Raw genomic sequence first — 23,985 nt, 5'->3', positions numbered from 1 at the left:
TTGTTATTTGCACAATACAGCATTAACAGTCTTCATTTTGGAAAGCTATATAGGAAATTACAATTACTTTACTGGTCCACTGGTGCAAAGTGTACTATGCAGAACCTACAGTTATGATGGATTTATGTTTCACAGCCCTTTTTAGATATTGTGTCTCTTTTCCTAAAGGGTTAAATTTAGAAGTCTTCTCAACAATTTCTAAGTCACATACCAGCCTGCACCTCCTCCTCTGACTTCGTCCACTTCAAAGATCCCTAGTCAAAAGTTATAATTAGCTTCTACTGACAGCAAGGGTCGCTGAATACTCTACACAGCATGCTCCCCAATAACAACAGTTTACAAAACAGAATGTTAAGACTGGCCAGTTCAGCTCAGCTTCACTTAGCACACTAACTGTTTACTGTATTCAGTGGAGGTTTTGTCACATGTACATTATAGTTCTTTGGCAAAGACTTGCTGGCAAGTCAGTAAAAGTGAGTATAGTTATCCTGTGGTCATAAGCGTGTCAGCAAGATGCAGCCAGTTTTAAATAAACATTCTGGCATATCAAGAGGTTGGCTCAAGTGAACAGCTATGTTGCAAAGAGAGGAACATAACAAAATTAAACTCTCTGACTCTGACCTCTTTTTAAAAAAAATTGACAAGATGTTATTTTAAAATATAAGTTTATTTTATAGTATCACAGGTAAACTACTGTGATTGGAAGAAAATGAGTTTATGATACATTATAATACAGTTTATGATTCAGTATTTGGCCCCTTCTGGATTGTAAATGAAAAAATTATTTGTAGATTCTTAGAATCTATCAAATTTCTGAAAATATAAAGTCATTAATTTTGCATAGCAGAGCACTAAGCACAGAGTCACTGACTGAGTCAGTCTTTAGATGAAAAATCAACAGTCTTAAAGTGCATGCTTTTGAAAACATGCTGCCAAACTCATTATCTAATCTAACAATCTTAGTTTTCAGAATTATTAGAATTAGTGCAATCCATGGTGTTATATGTTATATATGATTATTTAAAGCTGCTTGTGTAAGGGGCTCTGAACTGTGGGTGAGATAACCCTGTCAAGCCCTTTTTTCCTATTCTTTTCCTTATTATACCTCAGGTCAAGAGATCATCTTACTGAAGACTAATATGGAATTCTAAACTTGATGTGTCTGCTGGTTACTGTCCTGATACTCAGTGATCTGCTGTTCCTCTTCAAATGTTGGGTTCTCATAGATGTGCCCCTCTCTCATGGCGTATGGCTCTTCATAAATGTGATTCGATAATTGAATGGCACCTGATGTCATGGGGAAAAAGCATTCATTGACATTTAATTCATTCACTGACCAGTCAATATTTAAACACTATTGGGTGAACTTCTATTTTTTAGCATGTCATCTTGCATATAAGCCAATTTTTGAACTTGTCAAAGTTAATTTCACATATCAATATTTAATGTGTATTGAATATATATCAAAATTTCATTCCATATATATCACTATACAAGGTCCATTTATATACCGAATGAACTTTGATATGTATAGAATGAACATTGATATATATGGAACGAACATTCCTTCATTACTGATAGAAAAGTGACAGTAATTTGAATAGGAAATGTGGTGAATAAAAAATGATTGGTTTCAGGTTCACTTACATTCAGCAGTTTGAAGACCTAAGCCTGGCCTGGCTTCAGCTTGTTGCTCTAGAGATCTGACCACATCTGGTGTTTCTGTCAGTGACCCTGAGACAGAGCTTGGATAAAACCTGACATCTGCTGGTGGCATGGAAGACTCCTGAGTAGGTTCTACCCCAACCTTCAGAAAAATAAAAACAAATTTATGTCAACTTTATATTTAGTTGCTTTAACCACATTGTTAAAAATTAGGTAATTGGTTTTAAGGTAATTGTAATGACATATAATGAAATATAATGACATAAAATGACATTTATAACAAATTTTGTACATACTTGGACTTGAAGTAAGGATTTACTCAGGGAAACTGTAAAAATCTATGAATGTACTGTGATGCAGATAGACACTGACACTGGCAGTATTATAATAATGGCAAATCAACTTTGTTCAAATGGACTTTACCTCTCCTTTAAGGATGTCATATTTGCACATGGGGCAGGTATGGTGTTCCAGTAACCATGGCTCAATGCATGTTTTGTGGAAGAGGTGGCTTGAAATGGAATAAAGGGACACAGTTTAGATTAAGAGTCAAATTATTGTTTCTCATAAAGATAGAAAACCATTGCTACACTCTGTACGGTCTCAAACTTTCATACACAGTTTGGTGGATCAGCAAATTAGAGCTCCTGGAATTTGTACCTTGAGGGTTATAAAATCATCACATGGTCCATTATGGAAGATACTGTAATGCAATTCTACAAAAGGTTCATACTAGTCAGTACAACCTTCAAATTTGCCTTTTGAACATTAAAATAGGAAATGGAATAGGTTCATGTAATAGCCTTGCATATTGGACTTTTAATGAAACAAAGAATGACATGCAAAACAAAAGGTCAGTTTGAGAATTGGTGCTCTGTTGTTTCTTGGCCAAAGTTATTGCTGTATCACACAAGAGAGCTCACAAAAGGTTAAAATTGATAGAGTTGGTTCCTAGGTATATTTGCCATTGAAGTCCATTTCTGAGTACTGTCAGCATTAGAACCAAATCCATGTCAGTGTTAGTAAAGCAAGATTTTACTGTCGCCTGAGATTGAGCCTTTAAAAGACCTGTTGGTCTAAGGCTAAATGCAGTTGTACTGTAAGCTTGCACATCCTGGTCAAATCACATGTTTTGTGAATTTTCTAAGTGAGACTAAGTTAACACATCCTTCACAGGATGCAAACTTTAGTTCTGCATATTTAATTCTGCATATTTTAGTACACTTTTATTTGCTAGGGCTGTCATATTATAGAATGTGCCATAACTTTTACACAGGACATAGTTAATGTTTATTTTTTAGTATAGAATAAACTCAGAAAATAGAGAGTAATGAAATGTGCTCTCTGTAGAGAATGTGCACTTTTCACTTAAAAAACAACAAAATATATAATGTCAAACTATCTGATTAGAAGCGGCAAAATTAATCAATCCAAAAAGGATCCTTGAATGTTTATTACATTTCCTCAAACTATATACCTGCATGGCAGCGTTGTCACAATATCACCCCTCTTGAAAGGGTCAATACACACAGCACAGTTGTTCTCTTCTGCTTCAACTTCCTGCAAAGAAATGCAATTGTAATTATACAAATTACACTGATTGTTGTTTTTAAAAATCAACAACTTGGTAACAATGTAATTGCTTCTCTGTACCGGATCAGTTCGCCGCAGTGTCCGAACTTGTAACTTGGCAATAGCTCTCTCAGCCACTTTTTTAAGTTCTCTCTGTAAAAAATTATTAGCACAGGAAAGTTGTTAGTCATGTTTGCAGATGTGTCAGTTCACTTCAGTTCCTCATAGAGGCACTGAAATTCATACACATATGTCTTAGATATTATTTCCTATGGAACCATTACATTTTCGAGTTCTGGTGGAAGTTGCAATAAAATAAAAACCTGCACTGATAAAATAATGAGGACGTTGACTGATTCAGCTGAAGTTCTCGTGACATTTGGGGCCACTATATTATGGGAGGAAAATCCAGCCAAAAAGGAGATGAAAATGAAAACAATAAAATGTAATGCAAACCTCTTTTGCCATTTCTTTTTCCAAACATCTGCGCAAATATCCTGCCAAAATTGAAAATGAAATGAAATGCCTTAATTTGCAATTTCATTTTTCACATGAGCACGAGCGATTTGTAACAAAAATAAAAATAAATTGAAAACGCCTATTTGTCATTTCATTTTAATCAGTATTCTGGTATTTCATGGCCAAATCTAAAATGAAAAAGCTAACAGACAAAAAAAAACCACAAACTTCACTTTGGTTTTGGCTTTTCTTCTTCAAAACTAAAATCAAAATGCAATGTTTACTTTCTTATTTCTTTTTCATAGTGATTGGCTGCAAATCTGACAAAATTAAAATGAAAATGCAAAATGAATAAATCAACAGCAAAGTGACAGTCTGTGATTCAGTTTTCGGAGTAGCCCATAGCCCTGCCTAGTCCTAATTAACATATATTTGCATGTTGGTCAGTTTGAAAAAGAAAATGAAAAGTGGAAAATGAAAAGTGAATCTCCAGCAGGTGGCGCTGATGTTCGTTTACAGTTGTCTTTTCATTCTGGCACTTAAAGCCACGCCGAATCACTTTACTGTTGATTTATTAATTTTGCATTTTCATTTTATTTTTTTCAGATTTGCAGCTAATCGCTGTGAAAAAGGAATAAGAAAGTAAACATTGCATTTTGATTTTAGTTTTGACATATATTCTGCTTTTCACGAAGAAAGTGAAGTTTGTGTTTTCTTTTGTATGTTAGCTTTTTCATTTTAGATTTGGCAATGAAATACCAGAATAATGACTAAAATTAAATGACAAACAGGCGTTTTCAATTTATTTTTATTTATATTATATTGTCACAAATGGCTCAGGCTCATGTGAAAAATTGAATTGCAAATGAAGGTATTTCATTTCATTTTCAATTTTGGCAGGATATTTGTGCAGATGTTTGGAAAAAGAAATGGCAAAAAGAGGTTTGCATTTACATTTTAGTGTTTTCATTTTCATTTCCTTTTTGGCTGGATTTGCCTCCCATACTTTATACATTCATCTATGATTAATTACTGATAGAGCTGATAGAACCATGTCAGTGGACCAACTGTAAGCTCACAGTAAAGTCTGAAACTGATTGAATCAGAAAATCAAGAAAATCCCAATGGGTCAGTGAATACCTAACCTGCTGGATCCGGAGTTGTCTGTTTCGGTAGAGGCGTTTAATGACCACGAAGACGAAGTATCCTAGAATAATGGCTGTTATTCCGAAGAAGGTAAAAGACATGACATAGACCCACAAAGGGTTGTCCCAAGTCTTATATGGGTTGCCTACTAATAGACTCATATAGACCTCTGTCCCACTCTCGACCAGACTGGTGATTTGTCTCCCCATGTGATTGCCGATCATGATGGCCACTGTACTGCCAGTCCCTGTAAGAGAGAATAGGCAACACAGCTAAAATAACTGTTGACAGAATAGCATTAAATTCTGTACATTTGCAGTACAGATGATCAATGGCATTTTGGAAAATATTTATTAAAAAACATTTACCCTCAGTGTAAAATGGAATGCACCACATAGGTAAACTGATTGTTACATTAATTGTTACATGGTTAAAATAACCATCCCAAAACTAAATGATACACAACCAAAATATCGACCATGACCTAATAAAGTCTTTTTAGTTCATTTAGAATATTAAAACATTACAAAGAATGAAACTGAACACGCTGATACTTCCCATGTCATATCTAGCCCAAAATCAGAATCCTGGTAGAGTTTTAGCTGGCCAAGGCCAGACACCTTATCATGGTTACAGTGCTTTGAAAGAGTGCTTTGTATAAGAATGAGAGAGCTATCCAGTCTAACAGTCTGATGCTTTACAAACAAAAATATGAGATGAACAAACTGCCAGATTAAACAAAAGTAATCATTAAATAAGTGTGTACAAGTACTTGGTAAAATAGTAACTCTCCTTTCTCAAGTGGGTCATATAAAGGGACACTGCTCAAGGACATGATAAGAAAGGCCGATGGTGGTTTTTACCTAAGCCTATTAAAGAAATGTTCAATTTATTTTGATCATTCAAATGCATAAGGTAGTTCATACTCTATTTTACCTGCATACATGTTAACTGTTAATAGACCCAAGCTTTATGGAAAATTAATGAATCATACAAAATGGACATCTCTTTGTAAGTTAGAAACTTTCCTAATGCAAAGTAGGTAAAATTGTAAATACTAAAATAGCACAGAGTATGGCTTTAAATTCTTCACTAAAGTTAAAATACTTAAGTACAAGCTCCTAAGTTTACTCAAAGTTCAAAAGTAAAAGTAGCCTGGAGTAATTAGTAAACTAATGCTTTTTTGTTCTTTGTTTTTGTTTTTTAAAGACATTGGCTATATTAATCTGGTCATGAATGAATCATAGATGAAAACAGCTGAAAGTGGATAGGGAAGGTATTGAGACACAATTGCTCAGCTTCTTCTTATTGGCTTCTTATTGGATGACCTACCATTCCTATTGCTTTACAGACTAGCTCCCTCTCTATTCCCTTAGTCAAATCAGATCAAAATGTTGTCACAAGGCAGTTTTATAGAAAAATCTGGGTCTAAGCCCTCATGAGCAAGCCGACGGTGACAGGAAAAACTCCCTAAGAGCAGGAGGAAGAAACCTTGGGTGGAAACAAGACACAGAAGTTCCTCCTCTGGTAAACACCAGATAGCAAAACAATAGCACGAGGAAAAGGAACAGAGAACAAGGTTTTACTATTAACATAAAACATTAAAAACACAGAAGAAGGCAAAAGCAGGTGAGGTAATGGCAAGAGTAATGTGCAGGCAGCCGTATCATCAGGAGGCTCAATGGCATTCAGGTGAGGTTTGCACAGCGCTATAGAAATTCACTACTTCACTCTGTTGCTTAATTTGTCCTTTTCGTTACTTTTTATTGTGAAACACTGCATTAACACATGTGCTTAACCAGTCAGTTTTGAGTGAATGGAGAAATTTACAAATTGATGTATGAAGGTTTACACATGATTCTTTTGAAATGTAGCGAGTAAAAGTCTTACGTGAAAGAAAATCTCAAGTAAAGTACAGACACTTGAAAATCTTAAGCAACTAAGTTTCCAGCTCTGGCCCCATAGCATCATAGAAGCCACTCAAAGATTCAAAACAAAATAAAAGACTTCTAACCAAGGCAGGAATCTGACTACAGAGAAGCAATTATGAAGTTTGAGTTAAAACCATTTCAAAGACACTAAACTTCTCATGGAGCTCACTATAGCCCTTTATACAGATATGGAAAACATGGGCATTTCTTTTATGAGTTACTTTGACACCACCTGCAAGTCTAAATAAATTAACTGAATAAACGAAACTGAAGTTGGATTAACACTGCATTGTGTAGAGGTGATATTTGACAAGGTGTAATATTGCAGAGATCACAATGTCCAACACTCAAATTTGTAACAATTTTTTGTCTCTCTGTGAAAATTTCTTACACGAGGGCACTTTCTTGTGGTGTGAAACTGTCTTAAACTGTTGGACTATTTGCTCACGCAGTTGTTCACAAAGTGGTGAACCTCGCCCGATCCTTGCTTGTAAATGACTGAGCCTTTCTGGGATGCTCCCTTTATACCCAATCATCACACTCACATGTTTCCAATTAACCTGTTCACCTGTGGAATGTTCCAAACAGATGTTTTTTGAGCATTCCTCAACTTTCCCAGTCTTTTGCTGCCCCTGTCCCAACGTGTTTGGAACATGTTGCAGGCATCAAATTCAAAATGAGTGAATATTTGCAAAAAACAATAAAGTTTATCCGTTTGAACATTAAATATCTTGTCTTTGTAGTGTATTCAATTGAATATAGGTTGAAAAGGATTTGCACATCATTGTGTTCTGTTTATATTTATGTTTCACAAAACATCCCAACTTCATTGGAATGGGGTTGTATTACTATATATATTTTGTATACAGAAGCATGCATTCATTTACTGAAGCGAGAACAGCAAAGCATTTTAACACTGCTGATATATTTTTGAGCACTTCTGAGTTCCAGTTATAAGACTTTATAACAGTGCCTTATGTACGTTCATGACGTCAGTGAGCGTGAACTTCCCCCAGCCAATGAACTGCTTTGCTCGCCAGTCAATCAGCACACAGTAGCACCAATGCTAGCAAATCAGCACTCAACAGCAGTAAAGCTAACATCTTACTGCCCAAAACCTGTTTACTGTAAGAAAAAAGGAGCTTTAGTTTTCTTTGCTTTTTTAGCGAAATACATCCTTCTACTTTTAAACATTAAGGGAAAGTCTTGAACAAACGGTTAGAAACTATTTTTACTTTTTGTTTCTAGCTGTTTAATTCAATTCACCCCCATTCATTTAGGACGCACTTGTTGACACCAGTCATGTTTTTGACATAATGAAAGAAACAGCTCTGGTAAGACCTCTTTGTACTGGAAGTAGTTAAAGGTAGTTTATGCATTTTTAAAGTTAGTGTGTTTTCAAAGTAAGTCCATATATCTAATGCTATATCTATATACCCATAGGAAGCTACAGAGCTGTAAAAAATGATCAAAAATTAAAAAATAATAAAATGTATATTTGTCCGGAATAATAACAGAGCTGAAAAGGATTCTGAAATGATACTGTTCCAGAAAAAAAGTTCCATTTACATTTCCAATATGTAGAAATGATGATCTAATCTTGAGAAAACCTGACAAAGAATATTATAAACAAAATATGATTTATTACGTAAGAAATTCTTGTTGCTCCTAAAATACATTCATAAAATATTTTATAAAATATCTAAAAAAAACACTTTATGTCTAGTTAATGATATTTAAATCCAGACTATATAAGGTTCATTTGCAAACACATGTATTATTTTGTGCACAATAACAAAAAACTATTAATATGTCAAGTAATTTTTATGACAAGTAATTTTGAAAATTTCTAGGTATTTTTAAGGGATACTACATTAATTCAATATAAAAATAAATGAAAATAAATTTGCTTACTAGATATTTTTCTAAATGTTTATGATGATTTCAGAATATATCTCTCCACTTTAGGTTAGAGAACAGAGTCTCTGTATAGCACCATATTTACCAATTTAACACAGACATGCTTTAAAGGTCATACTGCAGATTCAGCATAGACCTATTATGAAGATCAGTTAGACCACAGCACATTTGGACCATCCAAGTACAGTGATTTTTCTTGTATCTTTATTAAACTTTACAAACTGAAACAAAGAACGCAAATAGGATATACAACTATGCATATTCAAATTTGTTTGGCCTTATCACAAATTGACAGGTCTATTTGACTAGTGTAACAAATTGACTAGTATAAGTCTGCCATATTGATGAATGTCGATCATAATTTTAGTATATACATCAGCATTAGACTTTACTAACCCTTGTGACTTGAAAGATATTTCTTACTAATGCTCAATAACTACAGTACTGTACGAAAGTCACCCAAGACACATTTTCAGACAAAATTTGAATAAACAAAATGTATAAAATATTAATTAACAACGATTCATATATATATGTTTATAAAATAAATAGTTATTTTATGGATGTTAGTGTGTTTGTTGTAACCATTTTCAAACCTTTCCTTGAGGAAGTATTATATGTAGTTAAAAAAGCAGCTCCTGGTTTGACCAATCAGCTTCATTAAATTGTGCTCATGATGTAATTGATCATATTAACAAGTCTACATGGTGGCTGTGAAGGTATCAAGGAAAAATATAGACCCAAAAAATTCTTGTTACTCTTTATTGTTTTTGTTTATTTAAATTATGAATATGCATTTGTTCTAATGTATATTGTGGTAAATGCCCTGCTGAGGTAAATTGTTTAAAACATTTGCTTAGATGCTTAAAACTTTAAAACACAGTACTGTGTTTATATTAAATTGTTAAAGCGGACCCTCCCCAATGAGGAATGTGACTCAGCATTGAAGATAAAGACTTATTACTGTACTAAGGTTGGCCTTTCCTTGGACTCTGACATCGCAAAGCCAGAGTGGTGTAAGTTAAATCAAAACATTGAACTAAATTGAGACAAAAGGCTATCAAAACATAGAGAATACCCACAAAGAACAACTTATACTTAAGTTATGATACCTAAAAGGTTGTTAACAGAGGAGATGGAAGTAAAACTGGGAAAAACTAAGAAACTGCCAAGCAGGCTGTCTGAAAGTATGGGCACTGCGACAAATCAGTTAAAAGTGGAAGTATATAGACAATATATACTTGAACAAAAACCAAAAAGTTTTGATCTGATTTAAACAATTAGAATTTTGTTTTCCGAGTGTGTAATGTGACTAAGTGTTACTCACAAAAGACAAATTAGCATAGGTGTGGGTAGTTTAATTTTAAATTAATTTGTCTGTGTTTTAAAATAAACAATAACTTCAAATACTTGACTAACTGGCAGGAGAAAAGAAATTATGAAAAGAGAAAAATATTTGGGCCTTTGAGATTTGTGATGAGTACTTTAAAAGTCTGAAAGAAAATGTATACAGTATTCAATTTAAAAAATACTCAAGTACAAATCCTCTATAGTAACACTTAAGTACTGGAGGTCATTGCCCACTTCTGAAGAAAACGAGCAAAATTCAGCAAAACTAGTTATCATTGATTTTGTGTCTTTCATTTAGATGCCTTCTCTGAACAAACTCAACAAGCCTTATGGCAGTGAGATAGACCATATTCATGATCAGAACAAAAACAAAAACAAAAAAAGGAAAGCTGTTGGACCAGAACACAACAAGAGGCTTAAAATTATGTGCTGAATTTATATGAAATCTTCAGATCAACATTCCTGGTTGTGGTGGTTTAGTTGACAATGTGCCTCCTTATTATACAGGCAGCTAGTAAGACTTAATGTAGACAAACTGTTCCTAGCTCATCTTATTAAAGCAAACAATTTTATTAGAAAAAATCATACCTGGATGCGACATGGGATTTGTTGAGTTTCCAGTGCCATCAATGTTGTAGATAACCACAGCTGAGGCTCCCTCTTGCTCTGCCGCCCGGATCTTGTCAGCATGGCTACAGTTACCCCTTTTGATGAGAGCTATCCATGGCTTATGGTTAACAGCAAAGGTGATGTTGGGAGAGCAGGCCACTGAATCCGAATTAGGAAGTGCCACATACCCTGATTCTGCATACAAAGGTGAGTCTAACCCATACACTCCACACTCACACACACTAGTTGTACTCTGGTTGGTCACTTGGCTGAAATACCGGAGCTCCACATAAGCACTCCAAAAGACCATAAAGGCTCTTGAATGGGCTGGAAACTGGGAAATCAATAATGCTAGCCAGATCCATGAGAACCGTTGGCTCTTTCTTTCGTCCTTTTCCATTTCTCCACAGCCAGGTAAGCCACTGCTCTTCGACACACTGTGTAGTGCTGCTCTGTACCTGCAGTTAATTGTAATAAGATATCAGGCCATGGTAATCCAAGATTGCTTTACGTCAGGTGGAGCTGGTCTTATCATCCTGGACCTTGAACACTGGTCAAGATAGCATTCATTTGAAAGGGTTGTGCCCTACCCTTTCTCATCCATGGAAAACTATGCCCTCTAAAGAACAAAACAAATAAAAGTAGAAACGCATCTCAAGACCAGGAACAAAAATACTTCCACCTGTACTTATTGTTGCATTACATTAGTAGAAGCATTCCTGGGTTAACTTATTTGAAACATTATCTAACTCTTAACAATCAAGGGACAAGAACTGCTTTCCTTCTACAGCTCTCCATTAGACTTGAGACTATGAGAATCAGTTGTTACTTACAAGATAGACAATATAACAGTCAAATTCAGCCTGACCAGGGATTGTTAACAAGTGAGGAAGTATCTTAACACAAGCATACATTCATGGCTGTGGAACATTATCACAGTTTTTGATATGAAATAGGCAACATTAGAACTTCTGCATTCCTTTCATTTGAAACGTTTCATATTTCGGAACATGCAACTCAACCTTCTTCATTTTTGTAGGAAGTAATATGTGTGCTTCTGTCAGACTTTTGAATGCTAGAACTACTGACTATAGTTGTACAGTGTGTTGTACAATTTGTCAGCACTTCCATAACACCAGCTATCATTTGAATACAGAATCGCTTTCCTTCCAAAATTATCTGGCCAGCACAGACACTTCCATCAGAATCTTACCACTGATAGCTTATGTATGTAATAAATATTTGTAATTAGCACATTTTTACAATAAAAATAAAAATTGTAACTATTATAATAAAAATGTGGGAAGGTAACTATACACAGTGTTTAAACACTCCAGGAGTGTGTTTGATACAACCTCCCACTAACAGACCACTATCACGTTGGCATCCCTCCTGTGGTGAAAATGGTTGGACCAAAAAATATCTGTTGGTCCTACGGTGGTCCTCTTTCCATTAGGACAGGTGCTGTAACAAATGGACTAGAGACAGTAACTCTAAACTTACAAAGTGCCGCTATTTGGTAGGTGTACCCCAGAAAACAGCCAACGAGTGTTCATAAAAATATTATCCATTTTTATGATACTACTACTACTAATAATAGAAATAAATAATAATAATTATTATCATCATCATCATCATCATCATCATCATCATCATCATCATGATGTTTGAAAAGATATTTTGACATAGCAAGTAGCAAGAACTCGACGTATATGGTCGGTTTCCCAGACAAGACAGGATAATCCTAGAGTAATTTCCTTTTTATGAAGAATTTCCTTTCAGAATGCTGTGTCGGCATAGGTTTAACTGTCTCCTGTCCAGGAAGCCAATCCATTGCATATGAACTATAAGTTCATTAAAAAAACAAAAAAAACAACAACACCACTCAGTGAAACCTTAAATATTTCTGTTAGTTCACTTAGCAACATTTGGAAAAAAAAATCAACTTGGGCCAAAGTATGAAACTGACACATATTTTACTGATCACAACAGTATATAAACAACACATTCAACAAAATGTTGGGGAATGTCTGCACATCAAAGCATCCAAACACACTCGATATTACAATAACATCTAGCCACATCTGGAATGACAGACAACAGTTTGTTCCATCATATACATATTCCTGATTATATATATCTTCACAGTATTATTCCCATATAACCTGAACACTAGGATGCCATTGTTTGGGACCAGTGACATGTTAAACAGCGTGTGTTTGCATCAGACACACTTGTCATACACTTGCTAAATGTATGTATTTATGTGAACCAATTATCCATATTTATGATTCAGATCTAATAAACCAAAAATATCAGCACCGGTGACGACATGGGGCTAATACTGTAAGTAATATTTCGGCACAGATTCAGAATTCTGAAATTGTTGCATCCCAAAATGACAATCATAGAAGAAAACAACTGCATAAAAAAGAAAGACTTAATTAAATGAAATCAGACAAAGGATTTGGTGTTAACTTTTGTCCATTTTTTTAGCATTTGTATTTTGTACCCAAACACACATTAACCACTGCAAGTGAATACCTCCTAAAAGCTTAATAATACCGTCAACTTAAACCTTTCCCTACCTTCACTGAAAATAAAGGTTAGATTGGCAATGCAGATGAACGTGTACATTTACTGTCCTGGTCTAATCATGTTTGCCTTTCCTCCTCTGTGACGAACCTTCAGTCCAAGCTACGTAAACAAAAAGGGCTAGGACCACATGTACTGCCAAAACTGCTACAATAGCAGCATAGAAATAGCTATCTGTGTTGGACATCTGCAGTGAACCTGGAGAGAGAAATGGGAAAACAGTGTTAATTTATTAGGCTACAAGAGACAGAGAACCTCTTCTATGAGGTGATGATGCAGCCAAACACGTTTCATCCTTACCTTCAAAGATATACGCCTTTGAGGCAAAGTATAACCCTATTGGCACAGTAACCATTAAAACTGTAAAAAACAGCAATGTTTTAAGTGCGGAAACCATGGATCCATCATTCCTGAAAAACACAAAAAAGAAACAGTGAGTTAGCAGTTTACAGTTTGAGTAAAACAGTGTATTAAAAAGCCTTTAGAAATCTTGAATTGCCAGGTTTCTACACTGCATTCTTTTATAAAACATACCAGATTAACAGAAAGAGGAAACCGTTTGTGCAAGAGCAGAGACTGTTTGGCAGATATAGCTTCAGGAAAGGCTCACTTCCCACTTGTGTTACTAATGGCAGCAGCATGAATTCATATGTATACTAAAGTATTGACTGCTCAAATCAACCAACTGCATTAAATGTAAGGGAACATCACCTTGCAACAGGACTGGAAACATACACTATATGGACAAAAGCATAAGGACACACCTCTTATTCAGTGAATTCAGGTGTTAGATTCACAGTTTCACTGCCACATGTGTATAAAATTAAGCACCTACTCATGCAGTCTGTCTTTACAAACATTTTTAAAAGAAAGGGGTTTTCTAAAGAGCTCACCGAATTTGAGTGTGATACTGTAATAGGATGCCATTGTTGCAACAAGCCAGTTCACAAAATTTCTTCCTTCTTAGATATTTCACAATCAACTGTGAATTGAATTATTGTGATATCATTGTGTATATTAAAGTGGAAGCATTTAGGAACCACAGCAACTCAGCCATGATGTGGAAGACCATGTAAGGTTCCAGAGCAGGGTTGCCAAGTACTGATGCACATAGCGTATAAAAGTTCCAAACCCCCTCTGACATTAACATCTGCACAAAAATATGCAAGCCTTACATTACCAATGCCAAGCGCCAGATGGAGTGGTATAAAGCACACCGCCAGTGGACTCTGGAGCAGTAGAAATGTATTCTGTGGAGTGATGAATCCAGGTAAAGTTTAGTGCAAGAGGGATAATGCAATGGGGTTGTTTTTCAGGGACTAGCCTAGGCCCCTTAGTTGCAGTGAAGGGAAACCTTAATGCTTCAACATGCCAAGATATTTTTGACAACTGTATGCTTCCAATATTGTGGGAACAGTTTGGGAAGGTCCTTTTCTGTTCCAGCAGGATTATGACCCAGTACACAAAGCCAGGTCCATAAAGAGAGGCTGGGTACATTTGGTGTGGAAGAACTTGACTGGCCCACACAAAGCTCTGACTTCAACCCCATCAAACATCTATATGATGACCTAGAACAGAGATTTCGAGTCAGGCCCTCTCATCCAACATCGGTGCCTGATCTCACAAATGCTCTTCTGGATGAATGGGCAAAAATTCCCACAGACACACTCCAAAATCTTGTAGAAAGCTTCCCAGAAGAGAGGAAGCTGTTATAGCTGCAAAGAGGGGACCAAATCTATATTAACACCTATGGATTTAGAATAGGATGTCATAAAGCTGCTGTAAGTGTAATATGTAGGTGTCCCAGTACTTTGGTCCATATAGTGTACCATTAAAGTGACTATGGACTTATTTGGACTGATGATTAATGATTCAGCATGCATGTCACAAAAGACAAGACTGAATGCAAAAGCCCCAAACAAGCAGGAAGTGAACGTGGCTGAATTACACACTATTCAAACAAATAAAGCCTACATATAACCTAATTTCTATTTAGATTCAATTTAGCTTCAGTGCACTTCCATATGAAAATTTACAGCTAAAGTTAGTCAGTAAGTAGTGCTGTCAGTCGTTCTTTACTTAATCAAACAAATACTAATTATGAACTGGGTACCTACAATGTCAAACTGTAACGAGTACCAGGCACTTTTGTCCAAGGCCTATACATTCATGATGTTTTTGTTTATTCTTGTATATCTGGGATTGGGCTGGGTCAGGTTTGCTAGAGTCTGTAACGTTAAAGCATGGGGCACAAAGCATGGAGTCCCCAGTTTAGATAGAGGAATGATGACTACTGAACTCATGACATTACGGCATTAAGCTATCCTTAAAAAACGAGCCAACGAGTGTACCGTCTTCCGCCTGGACAACAATTATACATATATTAAAATTACACGAACATGGAGAAATACAGCTAACGTATACACACTGGTGAGTGACATTTGCTCAGGCTCTATTTAATTATCTATTTATTTAGTTGCTCGGGTGACTGAACTCAAGATCAGCTCTGGCTTACAGAATGAATGAATCGGAAATCAGCTAATCCCACGTGTTTAAAAGAAACAGGCGAAAACCTTACCCTCTGAAATCAGCGACCACTTCAGATGTTGGGCTCATAGACGTTCTGACAAGCCCCTCCATTTTCTTCTTAAAGTCACCTGAATAACAGAAACAGGTCTTACGATGTTTTCAGGGTGTTGTAAGGAAGCGAGTTAGAATCACATGATAGCAATGCTTTTCCCCACGTCATCGCTCTGTACTGCCATCTAATGGAAGGAGGAGCACTCCCTGGTAATGAGTCCAAATGAATGGGTCTTGAATTACAAGGGAAAAGTGCACAGAAGAACTGTAACGTGACCGCGGCTATCGAATAGCCCAGTGCTTGTTAAAGCACATGCTTCGCATATTGAAAGGGGACTGAAGTTCATCTGAGACTACAGCTACTAGGATGACTGTGCCAAAATGAGACATTTTACGGACAATGTATTTAAAAAATGTAAAAGAAAATCTAAAGCTTATTACTGATTTTACACTGTCCCCTGTTGCTATAAAATAAACAATGAATTTACTGGAGAATTTAATAAAATAATACATTCTTGCTTGCACAAACTCTAGGTCAGCCCTGTTACTTTATATCCACCTTACACTAGAAATCTTAGATATTGATGGGGCACTAAACCATTTTAGTGAAACTTCCCTAACAGAGGTAAACAAACATGCCTCATTCAAAAAGTCAAGAATAAGAGACAGACCAAGCCCCTGGTTTACGGGTGAAGTTCCTCATTGTTTGAGGCCAGAAATAAAGCTTGATCAACTGCTAGACGCTCAGGGGAGAGAGACCATTGGCTAACCTTAGGACAGTTGAGAAACGAATGTACCTCTGCTGTTAGAAAAGCTAAATCAGAATACTACCTCAGCTTAATCACAAGCACTAGAAACCCTCAAAACCTCTGGAAAATAGTAAACTCTCTTAAAAATAATTCCCCTCCTTTTCCAACCAGTGTTTTAGTTGAGGATCAGCTGATTCCTGCCCAGAAGGAAATATGTCAAGCTTTTAACTCACACTTTGCTGCAGCTGGCCACATCTTTGATAGAAATAGCACAAACCTATTGAATAAAACTGATCTCTGCTCCACTGTTTCTAAAACGTATGGTCTTTTCTCACTCCAGCCATTTTCTCCATACTTAGTTGCTAAAACCCTGGCTAAAATTAATCCACGAAAAGCCACTGGAGAAGATGGGCTGGACCCCTTTTTATTGCGTCTCGTAGCCCCGATTATTTTAGAATACATTTTATATATTTTTAATCTTTCAGTTTTATCTTGCAGAATTCCCAGGGTCTGGAAAACAGCTCATGTAATACCTCTGCATAAAGGTGGTGAGACAACAGATCTGAATAATTATAGGCCAATCTCAAAACTGTTGTGTTTAGCAAAAATGTTAGAATCTCTAGTAAACCAGCAATTGAAATAATTTCTTCATGAAAATTCTGTTTTATCTAAATATCAGTCTGGTTTCAGAGAAGATCACAGCACTATCTTTGCTACGACACTGGTTTTAAATGATCTTTACTCAGACATGGACAAGAAGAAACATTGTGCAGCTGTTTTTATTGACTTAACAAAAGCATTCGACACAGTTGATCACACTCTTCTTTTACTGAATTTAGAAAAGATTGGCTTTGATGCAACTGCTCTGGAATGGACCCAAAACTACCTCACTGATAGAAATCAATGCATGGTATTGAATAATTATAAATCAGATTTTGTATCTGTATCTAAAGGTGTACCACAAGGTTCAATTTTGGGTCCAGTTTTATTTAATATATACATAAATGATATTGCTGCTTCTGCTTCTACCTCAGACTGCAAAATTCACCTTTTGCAGAAGACACGATTTTATATTGCTCAGCTGATTCTATTCATGCTGCAACAAGAAAATTACAGAGCTCATTTAATGCTCTACAGGTGGCGTTATATAAGCACAAACTAGCTTTAAATGCCATGAAAACTAAGTTCATGCTGTTTTCCAGATCTTTTAATACTGATTTTAGTACTGTAAATATTACTACCCTGGCATGATCCACTATTGAGAGAGTCACAGAATATAAATACCTTGGCATATGGCTGGATGATAAACTAAGTTTTAAACCACACATAAATAAACAAGTCAGTAAATGCTCACAGAAGCTGGGTTATTTTTATAGACATAAGTCCTGTTTCCCCATGCACACTAGAAAAAGCTTAGTTGAAGCAACTTTACTATCAGTGCTGGACTATGGCAACATTATGTATAAATATGCTCCATCCAGCTCTCTCAAATTACTGGACCCAGTGTATCACTCTGCACTGAGGTTCAGCACTGGAGATCCGTACAAAACTCACCACTGTGAGCTGTATGCGAAAGTTGGGTGGCTCTCTTTAACGGTACGAAGGGAAACACACGGGTAGATTTTTATTTATAAGACACTCTCTGGTCATGCGCCAGAATACATCACTTCATTGATGAATACAAATAACAGGAATTATCAGACTTGCTCTTGTAACTGGATCAGCTGCCAGGTACCAAGAGTTTTTACTGAACTGGGAAAATCTGCTTTTAGTTACAGTGCACCAGCGAGCTGGAATTCACTACAGGAAACACTAAAACTCAGTTCACTGGTGTCACTTAGTCATTTTAAACTTTTAATATCGAACCACCTTCAGACAGCCTGTACCCGTTTTATTTCTATTTCTTGTTTTAGTTCTTCTCTTAGTTCTTTATTGCTTTTTAACTTATTTTAATTAGTTTTTATTATTATTATTATTATTAATTTATTTATTTTTATTAATCTCTTATCTTCTTTTGATCTTAATCTCTTATCAATTAAACCTTGTTTTATTTTTATTATTTTTATCTATATTTATCTTTTTTCCTTTTTTTCCCTCACTGTTAGTTTTAAATTTTCTTTTAATTTAAAATGATTAAATATAGATATTATTTTCCTTGTCATGTCAATCCCTGTTTCTGTAAATGCACAGCTACATTGAAAATGAGGGTTGCCCTCAATGTACTTCCGAGTCCAATAAAGGTTGATTGATTGATTGATTGATTGATATCAGGGGTGTCAAACTCAGCCACTAAAGAGGCCTTGTTAAAAGAATCTCAACAAATCCGTGGGCCAGAGAAAAGAATGTTTATTAAATTTTTAATTAATGTTTTGCTTTATCCCCAACTAGCCATTGTTTATTCAAAAGAGGCAAAAAAAATATCAGCAGTAAAATATAGGGTCTTGTTGTGCACCTTGAAATATTACATGACTACTTAAAAAAAAATCTAAATTTAAGTGTCCCCAGGAGCTCTGTCTTTTAAGCCTACCTATTTACATGAATTAGACACCTGGCTTCCTTTCTTTGCTGCGAGTTCATTAATACTTGGGCTAGATTTCTGAGCTACTGAGCTAATGTTAGGTATTTGTATTGGTTGAGCTGCCTCTGAAATGCAGCTAGTGTGTTTGTGGAGATGAATTGGGTTGTGTAGACCTGTGGTATAACTGTTGTTCCATAGATGGTAGGAGAGTCAGAATGCACATTACATTGCAGTGCATGCTGGAGACTGTAGTGCAGTGCACCGTGAAAAGAGCTAATATTAATAGAAAATCAAAACACTTTTGTGGGTCGGATAGGAATGTGTTGCAGGCCTGATGTGGTCTTTGGGCCTTGTTTCACAGATGAGCTTTATATAGTCTTAAGATTAGGATGATTCATAGGAAATTAATTAATTTGATCAGATGAACAATATGGCAGGATGTAAAGTAAACTATCAGTTATATTTTTGTCAATTATATATAGAGTATATATAGGGTTGACACCCTATAACCCTTTTGCTTTAACACAAAGTATATAATACTTGTTGTTTTGTTAAATTGCTACACTTCCACACATAATAATGAACCATCTTATTGCTGCTGTCAGAACAAATCCTTGTATGGTAACACTTTCTATGAACATCACATTTGTAAGCATCTATAAACACATTCATAACATGTTATAATGCATTAATAATGTGACATTATAAACATGTTTATTAATATTTGTTAAAAATTTATTACACTAAATGACACTTTATGTTTATTATATTTTATGGCTTGTTAATATAATGCATTGTAAGTAATGTTAACATGCAAGGATGGAGGAGTAGCTAAGTAGTGTGCTACTTTTTGTAGCGAACTACAACTTTTTGTAGCTGTAGTGTCTACAGTTTTTTTTTAATGTAGCTAGTAGCTGTAGTGCCTACACATTTTTGTGCAGCTATAGTAATAGTTTTCATTACAATTTCACTACAAGCCTCAGGAAATCTGCACAAAATCTATACCACAGAACGTGGCCATTAACTGGGCTATTGGTGATTGACTATTGGTCCTGACTGAGCTGCGGACAGTTCAAGCAAACAGTCACACACTGACCCCATGCAGGTCGGCAACCGAAATGTTAAGAAGAGCCAGTTTGTCCTTTTAGCAAAAATGAAACCATTGAAACCTTGGGAGCCACAACATCTTATATCTTGGCTGTAAGTATGTCTCAGTATGTAGTAATGCACTCATTCAGGCTAAAAATTAAATAAATGAAAATGCAGACTTACTTTGTTCTGCTTCAACCTTTAGTTCAGCTATAGCCGCTTTTCTCGCATCTCAAGAAACTTTTCCGCAAGTTTCTTAAAATGTCTCTGAATGTTTGACTTTTTATGAGGCTGAAGTCACTTCTCATTCATCAGCTTCTCATTCGAATTGTCCCATGCCACCTTATATGGTACTTGAGGCGCCAAATTGAACTGCTGTGCTTTTAAGGTGGAATGGGAAAATTCAAACAAGAAGCTGGAGATTGAGAAGGAACTTTAGCCTCACACATTGTTGCAGATTAAACATATCAGGAAATGAGCTGCGTGCTTATAACTGCAAATAAGTCCATTCATCTGCAAATTATCAATGTTGTCAATGTCTTTTTTCTATTTGCCATTTTGTTCTCTGCGTTGCTGTGTGACCAGCAGTCTGTGTGTCAGTCTTCAGCATTAAAGGTTGTTTAACCTCAGCCTTTGAGATCATTTAGGGTCATGTGACAATTTGTGTCAATCGCGCTTTGAAAGTAGGTAAAAAGTAGCCACTATTTTTTCTGGAAAAGTAGCTACAATTTTTTTGATAGCTATCCCAACCCTGATAAGATGATGTATGGTCAGTGCCAAAGAAATCAGTCCAGGCTTGGTGAGAATAAAGTAAAGGTAAATACAAATAAATAAATTTATTCATGCCCAGGGATTTCCAATATTTAATTTCTCAGTGCTGGTGCTGTTAGTGCTGAATCTTCTGGGCTTCAGTGTTGAATATTCAGATACTCCAAACAGGCTGTCCAGCCTAGCATTATTGCTACAATGTGCTTTTCTTTACCTGTGCTGTCACTTTAAAAGTTACATTACATCACAGCAATCCAAATACCCTTCATCCCCTTCCCTGAACCCCGTCTGACATCACACTGAGCATGAAGTTACTGTGGAGTGACAGCATGAAGAGGGAGAGGTGAGAGAGTAGTCTGCTTTCATTATCATTTTTTCTTTCAAGCACTAGAAACCTTTACTTTGTAACATCACTACAGTACAGTTGTGCTTATTTCTGCTAGCATTCTATAGGATATGTAGTGTTAAGTTAGTGTCAAGCTAACAGTGTTGTACATTAACAGTGGTGTACATTGACTTTCCTACACTGGGTAAAACACTGATGGCAGCACTATCACATTTGAATCCTGTAATGAGCTTTATTGTGTTTTAGTGTTTCAGTAAATTCTTCAGTAAATACCTGAAGCCTCACTCTTAACACTGGAGGAGGTTTTAGTGCAGTATGCTTCACTTTACTTAGAGTGGACAAATACAACTTATGAGCTCTTATAATTTGTTATGAACATTTCTTATAATGCATTATGTTAATAATTCATAAAGCATAATAAGCATGGCTATAATGTGTAAAATAAATATTTCTAGACATGTTTATGATGCCGTTTGAAAGCATTATAACATGTTATGAATGTGCTTATAGATGCTAACAAATGTAACATTCATAGAAAGTGTTACCAACATTTTTTGCACACCATATGATGTTCTTCTTCACATTTTGAGTTATAGGATTAGTCTATATTGAATAGAGCCATCAGGACATCTGATAGTAAGTTACAAAATGAAAAGGGAAGATAAATCTTTGCCTTGAGTCTTGCCGCAAGTCTTGGTCTTCTTTGATCTTAACATTATATGGCAAACACTTTACTATTTAATGTGCATAACTTCTTGTAAAGCCCAACATGTGCCTCCTTGAGGTGGTGAATTATGTATTAAGGCACATCACAAGGCATCTTATTTGTGTTTTTGGTCTAATTACTGGATAAGCAACATACAGAGGCATTCAGCTGGTGTAACTAAAAAAGAAGTGATCTGTGAGGCCTGTGTGTTTCTGCTTGGTGAAGCTCTCCTGACTGCGAGCAAAGGCTAAAGAGTGGCACTTTCTGCTCCAGTTACTCCTGCATTCAGCGGCTTTCTGCTCAGCAGGTTCTCCCAAACGTATTTCCAAGCAGAAGCACTCAAGGAGGAGCAGACTTTACTCAACTCAAAAGCATAGAATCATTATGGATGAATAACAAGAGACATTGAGTGCAATAGCATTGCAAGATTAACATGTACTATGGCTTGTTTACCCATTTAACCTTGAACAGAAGAACAACTCTGCTGAAGAACTACATTGCAAAAGTGGATGATGTCTTACTGAGGGTAACAAAATATACTTTGCCCAAAAACATAAAAAAGCCTGTGGCAGCCAGCATCATGCCAAGGAGATAACTATGCATTCTGTAGCTATGTAATTACAAGTTCAGGTGTGTCTTGGCAGGTGGTCCCACAAAACCCTTTAAGTGAAATGAATGAATCATACTGAAGTTATTGCTGTAGGAAAATTTACGTGAGATATAAATGTGAGCCAAATAAGTTCAAATAATTTGCGGAAATAAAAGCAATATATTTGACAAACATTTTTTTCAAGCTATTCTTTGTATTAAAGTTTTTTGTTATCACCAAACTTTTTATGGAATGCACTACACATAATTAATGTATTATAATATTTTAATTATATTGTTCCTTAGGATTTGTATAAGGTTTAATGATAATTTAATTGTTTTTTTTTTATTGTTAGAATTCTGTACCTCTGCGAGACTGCATCACAGGGCTCCACTGCTGTCAGTTTTCATCCTCCACCCCTTTCCGTGTATACCCTGTCTGGTCACCAAAAGTCCATCCCCTCTTATCCTGCTCAGCTGTGTTTAGTTTGTAACCCATATGTCCAATCATCTCTCCTAGGTGTGTCTCATTACTTATCTGTGTATAGGGTGGATCTCAGTCCCTTTTCAGCTCTGAAATTGTCCACCACTTATCAGTTTTTAAGTGTGCTCAGAGGAATTGAAGAGAAATGAGACAGGAGACTTTCAGAGCAAGGATAAACACGTGCATCTACACAGAAGTCTATTTTATTGTAACACAATAAAAGGTCTGTGGTGTCATCTTTCCTCCTTAATGTAACAGTGTAACAGCGGTCATTGGATGATTACAATGAAATGGCATGGCAAAAAAACAAAAAAAAACAACAAGAAACAAAATTGTTCAAATGTTTTAATTTTAACAAAGAATTTTTAACATGTCAGTTAAAAATAAGATTTAAAAGTTTATTATCGGCAGATACATTAAGCCCAGTGGCAGATTCTCTGTCTTTGCATTTTATCCTTGCACCTCTGCCTTGTTTCCTTAGAGTTAGGAGCTAAGATATAAAGAAACGAGGATGACCAATTAAAGATATGACATGCACCAAGAGTCTTTATCTATGCTGTGTTGTTTACGTTTTGTGCTGTTAATGATCTGTTTATTCTATTTCATAGTTTTTTTCTTTGTTCTTCATTAATACAGATTCTGTTGCTGTTATGCTCTCCATATAAACGTGAATGAACTTCACTCACATTTTCATCCTACTTACTTGTCAGTACAACTGGAACACATGCATTTGGTCTCAGTTGGGTTTTCCTTGATAGAATATAGTTTGTACATATTTAATATTCATATGATATTTATATGTATACTATATCACCAAATGCATGTGGACACCTCCTAATTAATGAGTGCAGGTGTTTCAGTAACACCTATTGCTAACAAGTGTTTATAAAATCAGGCACAGAGCCATGCA

The 23,985-nt window shown here is 35.7% G+C and overlaps 2 protein-coding genes across 2 annotated transcripts; both read right to left on the bottom strand.

Moving 5' to 3' along the window:
• Positions 1 to 704: 704 nt before the first annotated feature.
• LOC108436718 (ring finger protein 128) lies at positions 705 to 11,130 on the bottom strand. The gene is made up of 7 exons (XM_017713376.2): positions 10,632 to 11,130; positions 4,842 to 5,089; positions 3,319 to 3,390; positions 3,143 to 3,225; positions 2,089 to 2,176; positions 1,648 to 1,807; positions 705 to 1,287 (listed from the first exon to the last, which is right to left on the bottom strand). Exons 1-7 carry the CDS (start codon positions 11,050 to 11,052, stop codon positions 1,148 to 1,150), a joined length of 1,212 nt encoding a protein of 403 aa, XP_017568865.2. The 5' UTR covers positions 11,053 to 11,130; the 3' UTR covers positions 705 to 1,147.
• Positions 11,131 to 12,609: 1,479 nt separating this feature from the next.
• On the bottom strand, positions 12,610 to 15,977 carry LOC108436707 (vacuolar ATPase assembly integral membrane protein vma21-like). Its single transcript, XM_017713360.2, has 3 exons — positions 15,826 to 15,977; positions 13,548 to 13,657; positions 12,610 to 13,445 (listed from the first exon to the last, which is right to left on the bottom strand). The coding sequence occupies exons 1-3, from the start codon at positions 15,885 to 15,887 to the stop codon at positions 13,303 to 13,305; spliced, it is 315 nt and encodes a 104-aa protein (XP_017568849.1). The 5' UTR covers positions 15,888 to 15,977; the 3' UTR covers positions 12,610 to 13,302.
• Positions 15,978 to 23,985: the final 8,008 nt, after the last annotated feature.

The sequence above is a fragment of the Pygocentrus nattereri genome, chromosome 8 (genome assembly GCF_015220715.1).
Source record: "Pygocentrus nattereri isolate fPygNat1 chromosome 8, fPygNat1.pri, whole genome shotgun sequence".
Taxonomy (NCBI): domain Eukaryota; kingdom Metazoa; phylum Chordata; class Actinopteri; order Characiformes; family Serrasalmidae; genus Pygocentrus; species Pygocentrus nattereri.
Note: the sequence above shows the minus strand (reverse complement) of the source record. Positions and strands in the feature narration are given on the sequence as shown.

What these genes read in the sequence shown, in the direction of transcription:
- LOC108436707 (XM_017713360.2), bottom strand. Translation starts at nt 15,887, where the DNA reads ATGGAGGGGCTTGTCAGAACGTCTATGAGCCCAACATCTGAAGTGGTC. An exon ending in GTGGTCGCTGATTTCAGAGG is followed by an intron (nt 13,658 to 15,825) that starts GTAAGGTTTTCG and finishes TGTGTTTTTCAG; the next exon opens with GAATGATGGATCCATGGTTT. An exon ending in AAAGGCGTATATCTTTGAAG is followed by an intron (nt 13,446 to 13,547) that starts GTAAGGATGAAA and finishes TTCTCTCTCCAG; the next exon opens with GTTCACTGCAGATGTCCAAC.
- LOC108436718 (XM_017713376.2), bottom strand. Translation starts at nt 11,052, where the DNA reads ATGGAAAAGGACGAAAGAAAGAGCCAACGGTTCTCATGGATCTGGCTA. An exon ending in AAATCCCATGTCGCATCCAG is followed by an intron (nt 5,090 to 10,631) that starts GTATGATTTTTT and finishes TCTCTCTTACAG; the next exon opens with GGACTGGCAGTACAGTGGCC. An exon ending in ATGACATCCTTAAAGGAGAG is followed by an intron (nt 1,808 to 2,088) that starts GTAAAGTCCATT and finishes ATTTTTCTGAAG; the next exon opens with GTTGGGGTAGAACCTACTCA.